We start from the raw sequence: 17,315 nt of genomic DNA, 5'->3' as shown, positions 1-17,315 counted from the left end.
TGTTACAGGAAGGATATAGCCAGGTTAGAATCGGTGCAGCACAGGGCCACAAGGATGGTGGCCGGATTGTAGGGAAAGCCATATGAGGCGAGACTGAGGTAGCAAGATCTTTTCAGCCTGGTGGAGACCCCAAGGGGATCTGTTGGCAACATATAGGTACATAAGGGGGTGCCACATGGAGATGGGTAGAGACCTTGCAGAAGAGAGCATAATGCGTTCCAATGGAGCAAAGCTCAGGGAACCAAGGTTCAATTTGGGTGCCAGGAAGTACTTTCTGACAGTTAGGACCCCTAGGGTATGGGATGGGCTTCCAAGGGGGGTGATTGAAGCCCCACTGGTGAGGGTGTTCAAGGATAGGCTAGACATGCACATGGCAGGCATGTCATGAGTGGGGCCGGCTGGAGCTGGGGGTCAGACTAGATGGCCCAGGAGGCTTCTTCTGACTCATTCTGTTTCTATGTTTCTAAGATGACTCTCTGAGCATTTGTTACGTTTGAGGCAGCAGCACTCACTGCCAGGGAGATCAGCTGCTTTTTCAAACTGAACACCAGTCTGTATCTTTGATAGCTGGCGCTAACTCAAAAGAATAAAACCAGCTCAGGCTTTGCATAATGTCCATGTATGATTCTTTAGAATCATGCATGGAATGATTCTATGATTCTAGCTTTACTAAATGAGGCAATCTTTGTGGTGGTCATACTCAGAATATCTGTGATCATCACCCATGAGCATGCAGATGGTGGATGGCTGGTTGATCGCAACCTAGCTATTTATCAGGTGATTGTCACAAGGTAGCCAAAGTGCAAATGAATTCTCTTCCAGAAGAGTCATGTTACTGCATTTATGCCATTTTTCATTTTTAAAAATAGGTTTTAGATTTCATACTTAGTTAATGACAGGTTGACAAAAATGCCACTGGGCATTTGCCGTCAGGGTTGGCCATCTTATGGTCCTGGAGATGTTTTGGCCTATGATTCTTCAGTCCCTCAGGACTGGCTATGATGGTTACAGCTGACAAGAATTGTAAGCCAGAACATATGGAGAGTCACAAGTTGCCCACTGCTTAAGAGTTTGTACCTATTGGCCACAATGCCACTGATGGTATTTCTGGTACTGTTTGCTTGCTGTGACCATCACTTAATGTACACACCAGAACTGCTCAACCAGGTATGACCTCCTCATTACTCAACTGGGTCTTCCTCAGTGATACTGTAATTCAAGGCACTCTAACTTTGAGTAAGGCCCTTGGAGTTTCTACCTGTTACTCACAACTGGAAGATTCAGTTTGTGAGCAACTTATTTTTACAGAAAGCTCAGTGACAATACCCAGTTTGATAACATCTCTTTGAACTTCAGGAAGCCGGAACACGTAGTAAACATAAGATGCCAGGAGACAGTTTCTCCCATGCTGGTCCTTGCTTAGGTCTTTGCTGTTGTGAAGGCTGTTCACAACTGAAGCCACGGATTCAAAGGCATATTGAGAGAAGTTGGCTGGAAACAAAAATAGAAGACTTAGTTTCTGATGCAGTTGACCACACAGAACATGTAAAAAGACTGAAGGTCACATTATCACAGGGACTCCTTGTATGATAATATATTTCCCTATTTAATCTCGTCCATTACCATTTGGCTATCTTAACCTGGAAATATAATATTGTAATTCATTTTAAAACTGATAATAAAATACAAAACCTGTGATTAAAACTCCTATTGTTCTTATTCAAATAACTTTCTAAACAATGCTTTGTTCATAAAACAAAATATGCCCTAATCAATAATCTATGATTTCAGACTAGAGATCATTTTAATAAGCATTTTGAGACCCACTTCTTCATATGGTGTGACCCACCTTAGCTCAGGCTGCAACCCAGGAGTAGATACAAAGTGATCAGTTGAAGACCAATGCCCTATCAGTTTAGCATTTTACACCACTGTATATTAACAAAGTCCTAAGCTACTCTTCAGGATTTGATAAGGAGCAGTTGCAGGGAAGCATTCAACTCAGTTCTGAATGTCAGAAAATAAGTTAGGACCAAGTCTCCATTTGTTTTGAACTCTAAACTATTGTACATAGATAATTGCTGCATTTTTTCCAGATTTCTGACTCTGCTATTGGATGGGCTGGAGAACTGATAAAATTCCCAATTTCTTCCTTCTGCGGTTTATGGGAGAAAAGCTCCCCTATACCCAACCCAGTGCAAAACCTTGCTACTAGAAAAATGGTCTTCTCTTTCCCCAGTAAAATGTGGCCAACATGGAATTCAGTGGAAAAATTGGGCCACCAGAAACAAGGTAGAGAGGGAAGCAGCTGAAGAATACATTAAAGTCTGCCCCAATAAGCATTATTTACCACCAAATGCCCTGTGGAAAGGATCCTGTTGAATTATTATGCTTTGGTATGGTTTACTATGATTTATTTATATACTCTACCATAATCCAAGAATCCTTGAGATGATTTGTATTCATAAGGGCAGGATATAAATACTAGATTGACTTCCTGATACCTGATATCTTTCAGATATTTTGAATAGCAACTTTCATCAGCACCAGCCAGCATAGGAAATGGGTCAGGAACTGGCAGACTTTCCCACTCCCTCTTCCCCAAAGCACCACGCTGAGAATGTTACACTAAGGATCAAGGAACTTGACTGAATGGGGTGACTTGTAGTGTAGGGGAATGCCTGAAAACCAGGTACAAAGGCTCTCCATAAAGAGAACCCTTCCATCCACAGTAGGCAGATACTTTCCGCAACCCAAACTTGATCCAAACCTTAGAGAGCTATTATAAAAACACACTATACTAAGACTGCAATACTATACATACTTACTTGGGAGTAAGCCCCACTGAATTCAGTGAGACTTACCTCTAAATAAACACAGAGGACCACACTGTTAATATGGCAGCCTTGGCCGACTGAACAGTTATTGTAGGAATAATAATGTTTTTTATTCCTATATGCGGGAAAGTGAAACAATTTGAAATATTGGTTGGTGTTGTTAATAACACAGTTTCTTGTCAATATGCCCCCATCCTCTAAATTAGCAAAGCATCCCTTGGCTAATTTGGTGAAATTTAACATGAATAGCACAGTTGTGCAAATCTGTAATAGGAAGTACCTGTCTGGCCAGCTATAATCATGGGCTGGACCACCAGCTGAAACAGCTTATCCAAAACCAAGTGTAGGAACAATACTAAGGGCTCAAGGCGGGAGGAATTCAAGCAGACAAGGCTCAGTTTCAGCTCAGGTTCAAGATTAGCTTCTGTGATCTTTTCATTTAGCAATCGGATAGGAAAGGTGACTTGGCTTTCTAGTGCATGGCATAGGGTGAAGAATTTCTCTAGGTGATTGTCCTGTCAAAAAAAATTCAGAAAGATGTACATGATACAGGACATTTCTTACATATCAAATAGCAGAGAATTAAAACATGAGGACAAATGTTTCCTTATTTTTGCAGGTTATGCAGCATAGCTTCTTGAAGCTCTGATAATTTTAAAAATGCAAACCCAGTTGTAAAACATTGTGGAGATGCTAAACTGTTATTTATGTATTTACTTGGGTTTAGTAACTTCTCCTTTCCTTTTGTGTTAAGTTTTTCAGATTGTAAGCCTTCAAGCAACAATTGTTTTATTTCTCATCTTTGTAAGCTGCTTTGTGAGCATGCTTGACTAAAGGGCAGAATAACTATGCTATAAATAAATAAGTAAATAACCTGGAATACAGACAATAAGGCCATCAAAGTTGTGGGGTGGGGGCAGACTGCACTGAGCATCTAATGATAGACTGCCCAAGTTTACTGGGAGTTAACACCTTGTTTCCAAACTCTACAATAGGGCAAATATGTGAGTTCAAGTGGGAGTTTATGTTCCCATCTAGCTGGCTTCTCTGATAACTTCTGAAACTATAAAAGTGCACAGTGGTTTTCTTTCACAAATTGCAGACACAGTGTCTGTGCTTCATTGCTGTTTCTTTATTTAAAAGACTGGGGAAAAATTACAGAACTGTATGTAAAACTGAGATGCCTTGCACTTCCAGCTGGGCTTATTCTTGGCTTCAACAGGAATCTGATTCTAGTTCTACTACAGTTCAGATACTACATAAATTCATGGTTCTTTTTACATTTGGAAGTTTCAGAAGTAAACCATTGCAGCCAAGTGATGCGTGAAAGAAAAATAATTCCCCATGTGCTCAGCATGGGGTCACTAGGCCCAAGTAGAAAATAAATCCCTTACCTGCATATGAATTGAAGATATTCCTTGGACTTCAACATTAAAGACCCCTTTGTGGCCTTCAACCCATTTAATTGGAGGTGATTGTGGAGGAACTTTCTATATTGAAAATAAAAGGGCAATCAAGCCATATACATAAACACAATGCATTTGAAATGCTAATACAATGACACCCACGCACACAATCTGGCCTTTTTTGCAATTAATACTTAACATTACACCTAACATTAATATTTACAGTTCAGTCTCTCCAACCCAAGCCATTTCCATTGGAGGGATGGTGCTCTCTAGATGGATTACAATCCCCATCATCCTCAGCCAAACATAGCCATACTCAATGGAAATGAGGTGAGTTGTGGGATGGTCACTCAAGAGGGCATCAGATCAGGAAAGCCTAAATCATTGCATGCTGCTTTCTAAACCCTGTGTGTTTAATTCATGTCAGTCAAAGTTCACTGGGGCTCATTGTTGGAAATTGACCAAAACATCATCTACAAAGCTTTCTCTTTGTAAACTACAGGTTTTAACAATGGCTTCCTAATTCATAGATTACATTTATTAATATAAGCACAAAGTTAGGGACAGATGACACCACTCAAACAGGTTGCAAAACTAAACAAAATAGTGCCTAAACTGTGTCTCAGCCTTCCACTGAAAAAAGTTGTGGTGATGTGACTGGAATCTATATTCATCCAGCATTGTATTCTTAGAATGTTCCCCCTTCTCCCTCCAACATTTCTTGGATTCGAAGAACCTCATCAGTAGTCTCAGGAAGCAAACCAAGCGCTTCTATTATGTGTCGGATTTCTAACATGAAAAAAGCTGAGCGGTATAAAATAATCCTGTTATCAAATTGGACACATTCATGGAGGAGAAGGCTACTGCTGGCCACTAGCCTGGTTGGCTTGATACCTCTGTTATCAGAGGCATCATACCTGTGTCTACCAGTTGCTGAGGAGCCTAGGCGGGCAGCACTCTTGGGGGATCAGACCATCCTGTTCGAGAGATCTTGGAGTTCCACTGTGAATAGAGTGCTGGTCTAATCCAGCATGGCTGCTCTCATGTTCAAAATGATCCAGTTCAGATGTATGTATTTTTTTCAAAATAAGCTTCCACTCCATTTTTGTAAGTACGCTGGATATGCAGACCTTTTTCTTGTTTCATATTAGAGAATCAGATTATGCCCTGCAAAATAACTCCATGGTTCTTGAGATACTTAGCTAAAATTTACACTTTTGTATAAAATGTTCCCACTGAGCCCTTCACAGATGGAAAGCTAGGCAAAGCACATGGTTCTAACATGTACTGACAGTATTTAAATAGACGTGGGCATACGTTTGTTCCACATGCATGCACATCTGCTCCTCTACTTAAGGCAGGCAAATATTAGGTTACTGCGGGGGAAGTCAACCAGGTCTCTCCAGCTGGGCAAAATGTTTCTTTTAATGTTTTTTCTCCCATTACCTCTGCTGAGTACATTGAATAGTTGGCAGGCAGTTTATCCAAGGCAACAGGGAGGCAATAATGTCCTGTTTGAAGACGATGATTTAGCAGAATCGGCAGCCACTGAAACAGATGAAGAGGAAAACAGAGTGTTATCTCATTACTGCATATGATGCTGGATATTGCCTGTGTTGCCTGAGTGAGTCAAATGAGCATCACCGGTGCAAGAGTCATGCTCATCCCACATACCTCTTTGCGCACTGTTCTCATGTATAAATTACACGCCTGTTATTATAATAGGTTGAAGTGTATTTCACTCATGCACCTTTGAAATCTTGCAGACAAGAGTTTAAATCTGTTAACCACATTTTGTTGTAAGTTTTATGTGGGTAAATTGTAGCAATGGAATACAGCTGACAGATATGTGGAGAATGTTACCTATTTATTTCTCAGTGAAGTTGCTAATGGATGTGAGTTGCATGTAACTTACTGAATATCCCAGGAGAGTTTCTATACATGCTCCTTGTTTTGGCTGACAACTGATGTGGTAAAATGTGAACAGCAGGTGGTGTTTTTTTGTCAGTTTGGCTGGGAGCTTAATTTTCACTTCCTCGTAGAAGTCAGGACACCTGTTGGGGGGGGGGAAGGTTCCAGTAATAAATAAAATGTATCTACATCTTTCTTAAGACATGAAACTGGAGTGCACAGATGTATATAAGGAATATACATAATTAAATATAAATAATGTAAATACATAAGCATATACATAATTATCTATACACATAATCCATAATTGATGCATTGTGGATTGAAAATGAAGTGCTTTGCATTCTGCAGATCAAGACAAAAAAGCAAAATCAAGATATCTACAAGAGTGAAATCAATATTTATCAATTCAAAATATAACTCTCAATGGCTTTTAGATATCTAAAATCAAACTTTTGATAGTGTTTAGGACTGGTGCAGACCAGAAGCAAGTACAAAAATTACAGAATTATTTAACATCCCCCTCTCCCCTTCCCCAGTTCTCCTGAAGCTCCATTTCCTCCCACCAGAACCTGTGATTAACTATTTCATCAGCAGTGAAATTAATCATGGGTACAGTGGGTCATATTTCAGATTAAGTAGGGCTAAGTAAGAATGCTCTTTGGCCCTAGCCAGTTATTGTCACTGCCAATATAACAATTATGGTTAAGAGCCCAGTGGGGGAATTCATACTCCTGATGGCTTAATCACAATTAAACAACTGGCAGCATTGTAGCTTCACTAGAGTCCTCTGGTGCTGTCACTCTCCTCAGTGAGAACTTCCAGCCTTCCACTGCTACATGCAGCCTGATTGTGGAAACAGCAAAATGTGGCAAGTCCATACTCTGCATTCCTGATGAAAACAGAAGACGCAGGGGTATAAACCCTCTTCTCCCAAAGCACCATGGTCCCAAACTGAGGCTACACACATTTACAGAAGAGCAGAGAAAGAAACCATACACAGTTCCATGATGCACAGCTAAGAAAATATTTAGTTTGGTCCCAAATCTGCCTCTGTTGCTTTCTCAAAGACTGTGACTAAAGCAGAGGCCTACAGAGCCAAGTACCTGGATTCTGGTGGTAATCTACATGATATACTAGAACAGCTTTTCCTAAAATGATGCCCTCCAGATGTTTTAGACTACAGCTCAATCAACCCTGGCCACTGGTTATGCTAGATGTGGCTGATCAAAGTTACAGTCCATAACACCTTGAGGACACCAACTTAGAGAAGTAGTATATCAACATACAGGGCACTCCTTGAACAATCAATTCCCTTATAATTTCTTTTCTATTCCTGTCATTTAAGGTTTCATCATGGCAAGCACAAGTGATCATCTTCACCATTGAGATTCCTATCTTCCATACATTGATCTAGCGCTGATTCTTAGCCAAGATTTCTTCATACTCCATGTTACTCCTCCTAGCTGATGCCACTAATAGAAATATAACAATCTTACTTGTTATGATATGTGACAGGTGTGTAAACTTCTTGAACAAATTCTGGACCTGTAGATTTTCCAAAGATGACCTATGACAAAACAGAGCAATACTAAACAAACAAACAAACAAACAAAAAAAGAGGTTATAAAGCAAAACTGACACTTTGTATGGGCCAGAAAGGGTTATTTCTGTCAGATAGTTTAGCATGCTTCAACAAAGAGATGTTAAACCTCAGGGAAGAATTCTAGTGAAGCTATCCAGCAGCACAGTTCAGTGGTAGGTGGGGGCTGAAGGCAAAAGGGAAAAGACCAAAGGAGAAGGGGATGAAGCTGAAGTACTAGCATATTTTAGCTCAAAGCCATTACTGCCAGCAACCAAGTGTTTGCAGAATCATCTCATCTTTTTAGAATGGAGAGGGAAAAAATGCACAGAAAATGGGAAACTACCACACAATCACTCGTCGGGGAAGGTGGAACCAGAGGGAGGAGGCATGGCCCTCTGGGACTTTCAGAGACTCTGATTTGGACTCTGGTCCTGCATTTCTATTCTGCACACATACAGATGTACAACAGACTATCTTACTGGCATTGCACAGGATGGGTCTTCCCCACACATAAACTGAATCTTAATGGTAATGTTTCGTCCTGAAGCCAGACGGTTTGCAAAATTCAGCCTTTGTGGATACACATAGAGAAGATTTCTGGAGGAAATTAAAGAACAACACACATTAAATTTATGTTATTTTGAGACACTTAAGGTGCTATCCTATGCATAGAAAAGGCCTAGATAGAATTTCCAGCATGTCCCAGCCCAGTTCTAGGCCTTTTCTCTGTCTAAACATGCATATAATTGTTCATGTACTGTCTTACTGTCTTTGCCTTCATCAGCAATAGTTTTTTTTCCTCCAGAGAATTATTGTCCTGTTAGATGTAAGACTGTTTCTAACAGAACAGCTGGATTTCATTGTGTCTGAGGCAAAACAATGCACAACATTTCCTTTTCATTATCTATTTAGTAGACAGAATTAATCTATCATGCACAATTATAAGGAGCTTTTCTACATGTGCCTTTTAACACCAACACTTTACTGAGGCTTCTGGTTTTGGATTTTTTGCATGTTGAAAAAAATCCTTTTTATATATATAAAGGATTCCTTTATATATATTTTCCCCTATATTTTCCCCATCACATATATTTTCCTCTGTTTTTCTACATGCTCCATTACACAACCACTAGGTGGTACTGCAATATAGTCGAAATGAACAAATACAGGTGGCTTTCACTCTGATGTCAGAGGCTTTCCTCTTCCCACATACATTCCCACATTAAAATGGTCACAAAATATGGGAAACGCTCTGGAGGATGACAGTGTAGTGTGAAACATTTGCAAACCAAAGTGAGTGAGGCTTCATGAGCACATAATACATGCCTCATGCAGAAGGCTGATAATTGTTTTGGCATGTTATAAAGAAGGCGATCTTAGCATTTTTCTAGAATATCTGGGAAGTAGAAAAATAGGTTATTTTGCCCAAATTATTTATTTTAGAAGTAGAAGTGGCAGGAAGGTAAGACACACCAATGGAGCAGGGGCGTAGCCTACAAGAATTTCTGAGACTTGCATTCTTGAAAAATTGTCCAATAAAAAGGGCAGCCCTATTGAAAGGCAGATAAGAAATTGCCCTCACAGGGGGGAAAAAACTTCAACTGCATAATGATTACAGTTCTTTTATCTATGGAATACAATTTGTCTCCTGTTTGCACAAAGCTGTTTTTTGTTTTATCAACAGAAGGCAGCTTAGATGTACTAAACCCATTGTTTTTCTTTTTTAGAGATTACTTTGCTGACATAACTATGGTTCACCTTGAATTTGCAGACATAATAAAGTACATACCAATCAATCCTAACTTCTATGCCAAGGAAGGAAAAGTTCAAGGCATATTAGTTACCTTTTAAACACTTAATCCTCAAGTATTCTGAAACACAGCTATGCAACTTCAAGGCAAATTTATTTGGAAATAAATGCAACCCATTTTCAAGGGGAAAAAGGTTACAAAATAGGTTGTTCCTAAATGGTAAGTTTCAAATTGGATTGGAGATATCAGTGAATATTCTTTGCCAATTGTTGACTGCAATGGTGGGGTTAGACCTACCTTTAAGCAAACAGAAGCAACTGGCTTAGGTGCAAGATGATGGGTGTTGTGGAGGAGTGAATGTTCCAGGGACCCTGTGATTGCTCACAGTACCCCTCTGAGATCAGTGGTAGTACTTCAACCTTAGAAGGAGAGTTTAGAGATTTAAGTCCAGAACCCTCCCTTTTGCAGCTGGCACATGAAGATTCATGCCAGGTGTCTCTGCAGGACTGGAAATTCAACCTCAGAGAGGGGGAATGTGAGTAGCAAGAGGAGAAGAATGTAGAAGCCAGGAAACTCCTCAAGCCTTAACCTCCCACTCCAAGGCACCTTTGGTTGAAGGGCTGAAAGCCCATCTAGCAAACATACCAGACGTAGAAGAAGGGGAAAGTAAAGAATTTTAAACTGATTGCTTGTTTCTGTATATTAATGGGTCTTTTCCTCTTACCTATACACAGTGTGTGGGACATAGACTTCTCGTACAGGAAACTCTAAAATTTCTTTATGAGGACGGCTGCGGTTTTCAGGGAATGGCTTCACCTGCAATAATTCTGGGTTAAGACAACAACTGATTGCTTCCGAAGCGGGAGAGATCTCCAATTTGAGTAATCCTTAAAACATAGAATGAAAGGAAAACATGTTGCATTAAAATAAACATATTAAATGCATTAAACACATTACATTAAGATAAACATTTTGTAGGTGGTCTATGAAAATTGAAACTCAAAAGTATTAGAAAATATAAAACTTCAAAAGTTTTTAAAAGAATGAAACTAGAGTAAAAACCACAGTAAACGCTAGCAACAGTGTGCAGTTCTAAAAACAAAACTGAAGAAATAAAAGGCTGGAGAAATAAACATGCCTTCACCTGACACTGAAAAGGTCACAACGCAAGCATCAGGTGGGCTTCTCTGTGGAGGGCATTCCACAACTGGGATGCACCCAGTGAAAAAGTCCTCTCCGTAACAGCCATCTGCCTGTTACAAAGGCCTCTGAAGATGATCTTAGGCCCTGAGCAAATATATACAGTCTCACACTTCCGTATCAGAGCAGGTCCTGTCTACTTAATTCACTGGGAAAGTGATGGAGATGGGATGGAGAAGTAGAATATGGACAAGCAAAAAGTCAGCTAGGAGGATTGAGATGATCTGTGTCAGGTGCAATGACTGCTTGTTCTAACACCTGTCTGCCTCCCAGAAACATATCAGCACAGATCAGCCAGTCTTTCCTGGCATCACAAACCATGGCTACAAGAGGGAGGAGGAACAAGAGAGAAGCATTCTGAACCAGTTGCCCCTGCTGGGATTAATAAACCATAGACTCTGACACTAGGAAGGAATATTTGGTGCAGAACAGAGATATAGGAGAAATCTGCAACAGACTCAAATCTCAGTATCTGCCCCACAGTTTCTGCAGCATGCAGAGTCCATGCTTGCAGATCCCGTTTTCATCTTGCATAATTTTGTGAAAATTATCCAAGAGAAAAAAGCCAATGAAAAGTAACATAAAGAATAAAGCATAAAAAGACATGCTATGGAAACATTTGCCATTTTTGGCGTATTTGAGTATCTTGGGGAGCATAAATTTGGGCAACTATGAGTAAATGCCATTGGGCAAATTCCAATTAGGCAAATGGAATAAATAAAATAAAATAAAATAAAATAAAATAAAATAAAATAAAATAAAATCAACAGAGTGAAAGTCAGCTGAAAATCCATGAATTGCCAGAGGAATTTTTTTTCTCTCTGACAAACATCTGTAGTGCAAAACATCTCTTTTTTTCCCCCTCCTTTCATGTATTTTAGCATTTCATTCCTGGCTCTTGTGTATTAAGCCACATGTCCACTACATCCAAGCTGAAGAACTGTGGTTTCACAGTAGTTCACCAACCAAGCTAATCAGCTTTGGGTTATGAAGTTGGGAAAGATCATCCGAACCCAGTCCCTGGTGGAAAGCTTGGAAATGGCTGGATCTCACTTTACTATTAGTAATACCTGGTATAGATTTCACCCTTCTCTGCAAGGAAGATGTTCTCTTGCAATCAGCTAGAAACTTGAATAAGTCCTCATCACTTAGTCTATCTCCTTCCTGAAAACAGTACAAAAACAATAACGTTCTAATAATTAATTAATAATTTTGTTCTAACTATATATGAAAGATATATAAAATGATCATGGGACATTTGTTCAATGAGCATAAATGCTTGGTGTTCAGGCTTATCATGCTTATTCCTAATCAGGGCAACTCAGTTTATGCCTTTTACTTTACTTACTAAAATATAAATTTAACCAAAAGAAACAAACAATTACAAAAACAGGATGTAAAATAGCACTCAGGCAAATTATTCATCAACTTAAAAGTTCCAGAATTAGAACAGTAAATTCAGCTAATTCTTATATTATCAAAATCTATATAGTGTAAATACTGTGTAAGCTCTGAGTTGGCTCAGTAATGGTATTAGATTTTTTTTCTTACAGTCAACACAACTGACTTTTTAAATATATTATCAATGTGCAGTGTGATGTTATAAGTTCATTCAGAAATAATACACAAAGAATTCACTGGAAATACTTTAAGGTAAGTAAGAATAGGATTGCAGCCTCAATCACGCTCTTTTAACTCTACCTTGAGATACAAGTGCTAAAGAATAAAAATAGAGCACATTGGAACACTATTAAGATTGCTGAGTCCTTTTCCCAGTATTTATTAGCTAGTTATGCCATTATTCCAAAATAATGAGATGGTCATCGAAATGTGAAATATAGCAAAAATGAACATCACAGATGAAAAGTAATCCTGTTGTTCAAAATACTTTTAGTGCCACTTTGTGACCCAGAGGAGGCTTTGATGCGGATATTCCAAAGTGAGGCTGAAAATGAAGTGTGGATATTTCTGAGGCAAATCTTACTAATTCTGTGGATAAGAGTTTAGGATAATATACTGTACCTGTTTAAAAAATGTGTTGACGGTCAATGTGGTGGTCTTGAAGTTTGGCATTCCAGGAACATCCTCTGAGTAAAGGCTTCGTTCAGAAAATCTCCTTCCTTGCAATGTCATTGATTTTCTATCACCGGTGGACCCTTTGCCTTCAAATATGAAATTTCAAAAGCATCTTACTTTATTCTGATAAAAAATGAAACGTGGCTATTGCTACGTTAGACACTTTCAGGACATGAATGACTGAAAGATTTTCCTTTTGCTTACATTTTCCATTATTTCACCTTCAATCTGTGAAAGAACACTTCATGCAGAATAAAAAAAAAGTTATCCCTTCTTTTAGCACAGTATAAGTTAAAGTTTGCTTTTAAAATATATAACCCACTTCAGACCTATCATTCAAAAAATGTGCCAACACTTCCATATTTCATTAATTTCATCTCTCTCACATGTCTATAACAACCAATAGCCTAACCCTAACCCTTAAAAATGCAGTATTATGCATAATATAAAAGCAGTTTAGCCAAAAACATATAACAGAACCAGGCACACATGGACACATCACCCAAACATTCTGTTTATTTTCATTACAGACTTGCAGGATATGTAACCATTGCACAGAGGAGAAAGAAAGGCTGAGAGATTATAATTAATAAATTTAATAATTAGGAAAGGCCTTCTATGATAGCTGGAACAGAACCCACTACCTGTTAATAAACATTTGCTCTTGAAGAGGGCAGATCCTAATGTGATGAGGAACTAGTAAAAGATTGGATTCAAAGACTCCTTCCCCTAAAGGGAACATTCCTCCAATCAACCTCTTCCAGAAGAGGACAGGAACCTTTGGATTCAACCTAATGAGTTAAATGAGCTATATATGATAGGCTTGAAACAACATGCAGTGCCATTTCAGGGTGGCAAACGTAAGGACAAAGCTGTGCGTTCCGGGCGCCATTCCCCACACTCCCTGAGCAAGCCTGCTGCCCTCAGGAGAACACTGTTCCATCACCAGTGTTCGCTTCTATAGCTCGCATGGAGTGGGTGCTGTGTTGCCCTTTGCTTCCAGCAACAAAATTACCTGGACCAGTCCTGCTTGTGATACTTATAAGTAGGGCTTTTTTTGTCATAGAACGTACCAGAACAGCGTTTCGGCACCTTTTTTCCAATGGATTTTACAAAGATCAGCAGCAAACATCATTAACATAGTGCCTGCAGGTTGCTATTGGGTCTGCTGTTATCTGATAGTGAGAGATAGCTGCTTGGGACGCTGCTCTGCTGCTGCTTGGCTTGGGATTGGTGTGTGTGCTTACTGCCGGCGGGGACGTGAGTTCCAGCACCTTTTTTTTTTTTTTTTACAAAAAAAGCACTGCTTATAGGACAACTGCTATACAGGTGGCTTTTCAGCTGTGTGCACCTCCCACTCATTGTGAGTAGCTAACTCCATTTTCATTTCAGTCTATCTCTACAGAAATCATTTAAGAGTCAAAATTATAAAATTATGAGAACAAAACTGATGTCAAACACGTTACCTTACATGATAATTTGGTACCTAGAACAAAGACACTTTCTTACACTGTTATTAAAATGCATTATATTGACTAGCATGTATATGCAAAGCCACCCCCCAACAGCCCCAAACTTACCATTTAAAACTTCTACCTCTGCAATATCTCTTTCAAGTGTTGAAATATTGAAGAAATTTGCTAAGCTGATAGAAGCCCAAGCAAAAGGCATGCGGTACTTTCCTAAACGCTGGCAAAAAGACTCTGCTTGGGTTTTTAATTTTTCAACCTTTTCTTTGGTCTGAGAAGCAGGGAAAAAGGAGACAGAATGCTAGATAGAACACTAGGAGAGATGGATGAGCATACTCAAAATAGAAACAGACTAAACATTTATTTTCAGAGCATATTAGCAATATCTTTTAATTATTCTCCAGATGCCTCAAATTAATACAACTGGAATGCCTTCTAATGAACTAGGCTGATATTGGAGAATACATCCAACACGTTATTTACTTACCACCAACACTGTCCAATATCCTTTTGCCCAGAGTTAAATTTAGCATTAATTTCTGAATTTTCTACTAAGTAATCGACCCAATGGCATTTTTTCCTAAATTAAATTATCTCCAATATTTGATTACATAATAGTTACATAAGGAGATCCCCAACCCCAAACTTATTTGACTATTTTAATTATGCCCATCAATGGCTTGATGGCTGTGTGCTACCTCTGGGATGGGACAGCTGGTAGGGAGGAGAGGACTAGCCCTCATCCCTCCAACTCTGTGACTCCCATCTCAAAAATTGCCCCTCTCTTGCTGCATTAAGGTTCTTTAAGAGCCTCCACTAGTTCTAGTGGGAACCTAATTGCAACATTGGGGTTGGGGGCATTTTTAGGGAGTGGGGGCAGATGGAGAGAGAAAGGCTAACCTTCTCCTCCAACACTGTGCTTCCCCCTACTCAAAAAAATCAAGCTTCTCCTACTGCAATCAGGCTTTCTTAAAGCACTTGATCTATCAATAAAGGCTTGTAAAAAGCCTAGTTGAGGTGTGGAAAGTGTGCATAAGTGTGTGCATATATGGGCAATCATGACATACTTGCCTGGAACCAGTTTGACCACTGGGCCAGGTAAAGCTCTCTACCCCAGAGCAGACAGAATGAAATGAATGGATCAAGGAAGACTAACACCAGATACAGCCCACTAGCTACAACCCCGTATGAGGATGCTAAATCAGTATAGCTGGAACCACCAAGTGATGTCAGAAAATAAGTGGACAGGGGCAAGCAAAAATTATGTGCCTATTCATACCAGAAATCTGGGAGGACCTGTGCCACAGTTAATAGATGTGGAAAGGTACACACAGTGCCCCCTGTGCTGCTGCAGAACAGGAGGAGGCTCAGAATCACAGTCCCAGAGATCAGCATTCCAAAGCCTGCTGAAGTCCAGAAGCTAATGCATAATTACTTTTGCCTTAGATTGTGCTCCTTATGAGGAGTACTGAGCTACTTCTGCTGCAAACCCTTTACACATAAATACAGACACAAACAGACCCTCCGCCACCTTGTAGGTATGTGTGTTTTACTCATAAAAATCAAGGCCCTATGGCACTGGATTTAAATTGAAGTATGAATACTATAGGGGACAAACCTATGCATGTTTACACAGAAAGTAATCCTACAAAATCCCAGCATTCCCCAGAGATCCCGTAGGACTCTTTTCTGTCTAAACATGCATAGGATTCTGCCCTAAGATTTATTTTGGTTGAAGCCATATTTGTCAGAGGTATCAGATGAATTCATATGCTCATTTATTGAAAATTCTTTAGCATATCATTCCTACCTTTCCACTTTCACTTTCTTTTAGAACCATGTAGGGTTCTGCACAATCTCCAATTTCACCTTGCTGAAGTACTTTCTCAATCTGCCAAAATAAATTAATTAATAAATCAAAATAATAGAAAATGATATGAAATATAATAAATTATTTTGCTAGGACCTGTATAAATCAACATAGTAAAATCAAGAATATGATCTATAATCACCTAGTTACAAAGTGTTTTTCACAATATATAAATCTGTGATGGTCTCTAAATGACTGTTTTGCTTAGCTCTGCAGGTTATCCTGGTAGGGTACTGAAAAAACAAGTGATATGTCAAAACTTTAAACTTAAGAGCTTTAAATCTACTCCAAGTGTCATTCCTCACTAGCAGAAGAGGATAAAACTTGTAGTATTTCTTTCAGTGAAATACTGTGCACTTGTGCATTGATAAATACCTTGGTTCAAACGGAAAAAATAACTGAATGCTAAAAATCTAGATGTTAAAAAGAAAATTAAAGCAGCAGACAGAATAGGGCCACATGTGCAAGTCACAGTAAGCCGCCCTACAAATTAGCCGCTCTCACTCCTGCCTTTCTGGTCCTTCATCCAGTATCCCAGTGTCCCTTGCAGCAGAGCACATCTTGATGTGCTCATTGTCCTCTCTGATCACTACCCTTTTTCATTTGCTGCTGGGGTTTTTTCCCTCCAAGTCCAAAAAATATGCTACTGGGGTCATATTTTTAAACTTTTTTCAGGCTCAGAAAATCGTGCAATTCTGCTGATGATTTTTAAAATTATTGTTCTTATTTTTGCCAGTCTTTCACAAGTGTGTTTGTACAGTTGTCTGCACAGTGTCCTTGTCTGTTTCAGCTGTTAAAGGGAGCAACAAGGTGAAGCAGGGAACAGATTGACAAGATTTGACTGCATTCTGGTGCATTTATCCAACTTTCAATTCCTAATAGAAAAGCAGCAGTAAAGGAGGCAAAAGAAAGTGTTCAAAACCCATTATCTCCCCATTATCAATGCAAACCTTTAACTTGTCAATTATCGTTGTTGGAGACAACAATAATATATTATGTGTGTGTGTGTGTGTGTGTGTGTGTGTTACACGTACATAGTAAGGATAGTAACAATGTACTGACAGGGTTGCAAAATAAGGTAGAGACGGATGACCTCCATATTCTTTATTTGCTGCTGAATAAGGCTTGTTCGCTTTTTCTAAAGTTTTACTACCTAATCCAAATTCAGCGGCATTTGAGATTACAGTAGGCATTAGAATGCCCAGGG

The 17,315-nt window shown here is 39.2% G+C and overlaps 1 protein-coding gene across 2 annotated transcripts in view; it reads right to left on the bottom strand.

The window, feature by feature from the left end:
• The window catches only part of DOCK8 (dedicator of cytokinesis 8), an 88,835-nt gene that overhangs the window by 45,890 nt on the left and 25,630 nt on the right, over positions 1 to 17,315 (bottom strand). For both annotated transcript variants that reach the window (XM_044446107.1, XM_044446108.1), the window contains 12 exons: positions 16,049 to 16,129; positions 14,350 to 14,509; positions 12,716 to 12,855; positions 11,764 to 11,857; positions 10,218 to 10,380; positions 8,222 to 8,339; positions 7,657 to 7,727; positions 6,162 to 6,300; positions 5,693 to 5,794; positions 4,232 to 4,327; positions 3,118 to 3,352; positions 1,327 to 1,491 (listed from right to left, as the gene is read on the bottom strand). In XM_044446107.1, the coding sequence (XP_044302042.1) occupies positions 1,327 to 1,491; positions 3,118 to 3,352; positions 4,232 to 4,327; positions 5,693 to 5,794; positions 6,162 to 6,300; positions 7,657 to 7,727; positions 8,222 to 8,339; positions 10,218 to 10,380; positions 11,764 to 11,857; positions 12,716 to 12,855; positions 14,350 to 14,509; positions 16,049 to 16,129 (1,564 nt within the window). The remainder of the gene's footprint in view (positions 1 to 1,326; positions 1,492 to 3,117; positions 3,353 to 4,231; positions 4,328 to 5,692; positions 5,795 to 6,161; positions 6,301 to 7,656; positions 7,728 to 8,221; positions 8,340 to 10,217; positions 10,381 to 11,763; positions 11,858 to 12,715; positions 12,856 to 14,349; positions 14,510 to 16,048; positions 16,130 to 17,315) is intronic.

This window comes from Varanus komodoensis, unplaced genomic scaffold, assembly GCF_004798865.1.
Source record: "Varanus komodoensis strain SLA01 unplaced genomic scaffold, ASM479886v1 scaffold5, whole genome shotgun sequence".
NCBI classification, from domain to species: domain Eukaryota; kingdom Metazoa; phylum Chordata; class Lepidosauria; order Squamata; family Varanidae; genus Varanus; species Varanus komodoensis.
The sequence above is the reverse complement of the archived record's forward strand: the minus strand, read 5'-3'. Positions and strand labels throughout refer to the sequence as shown.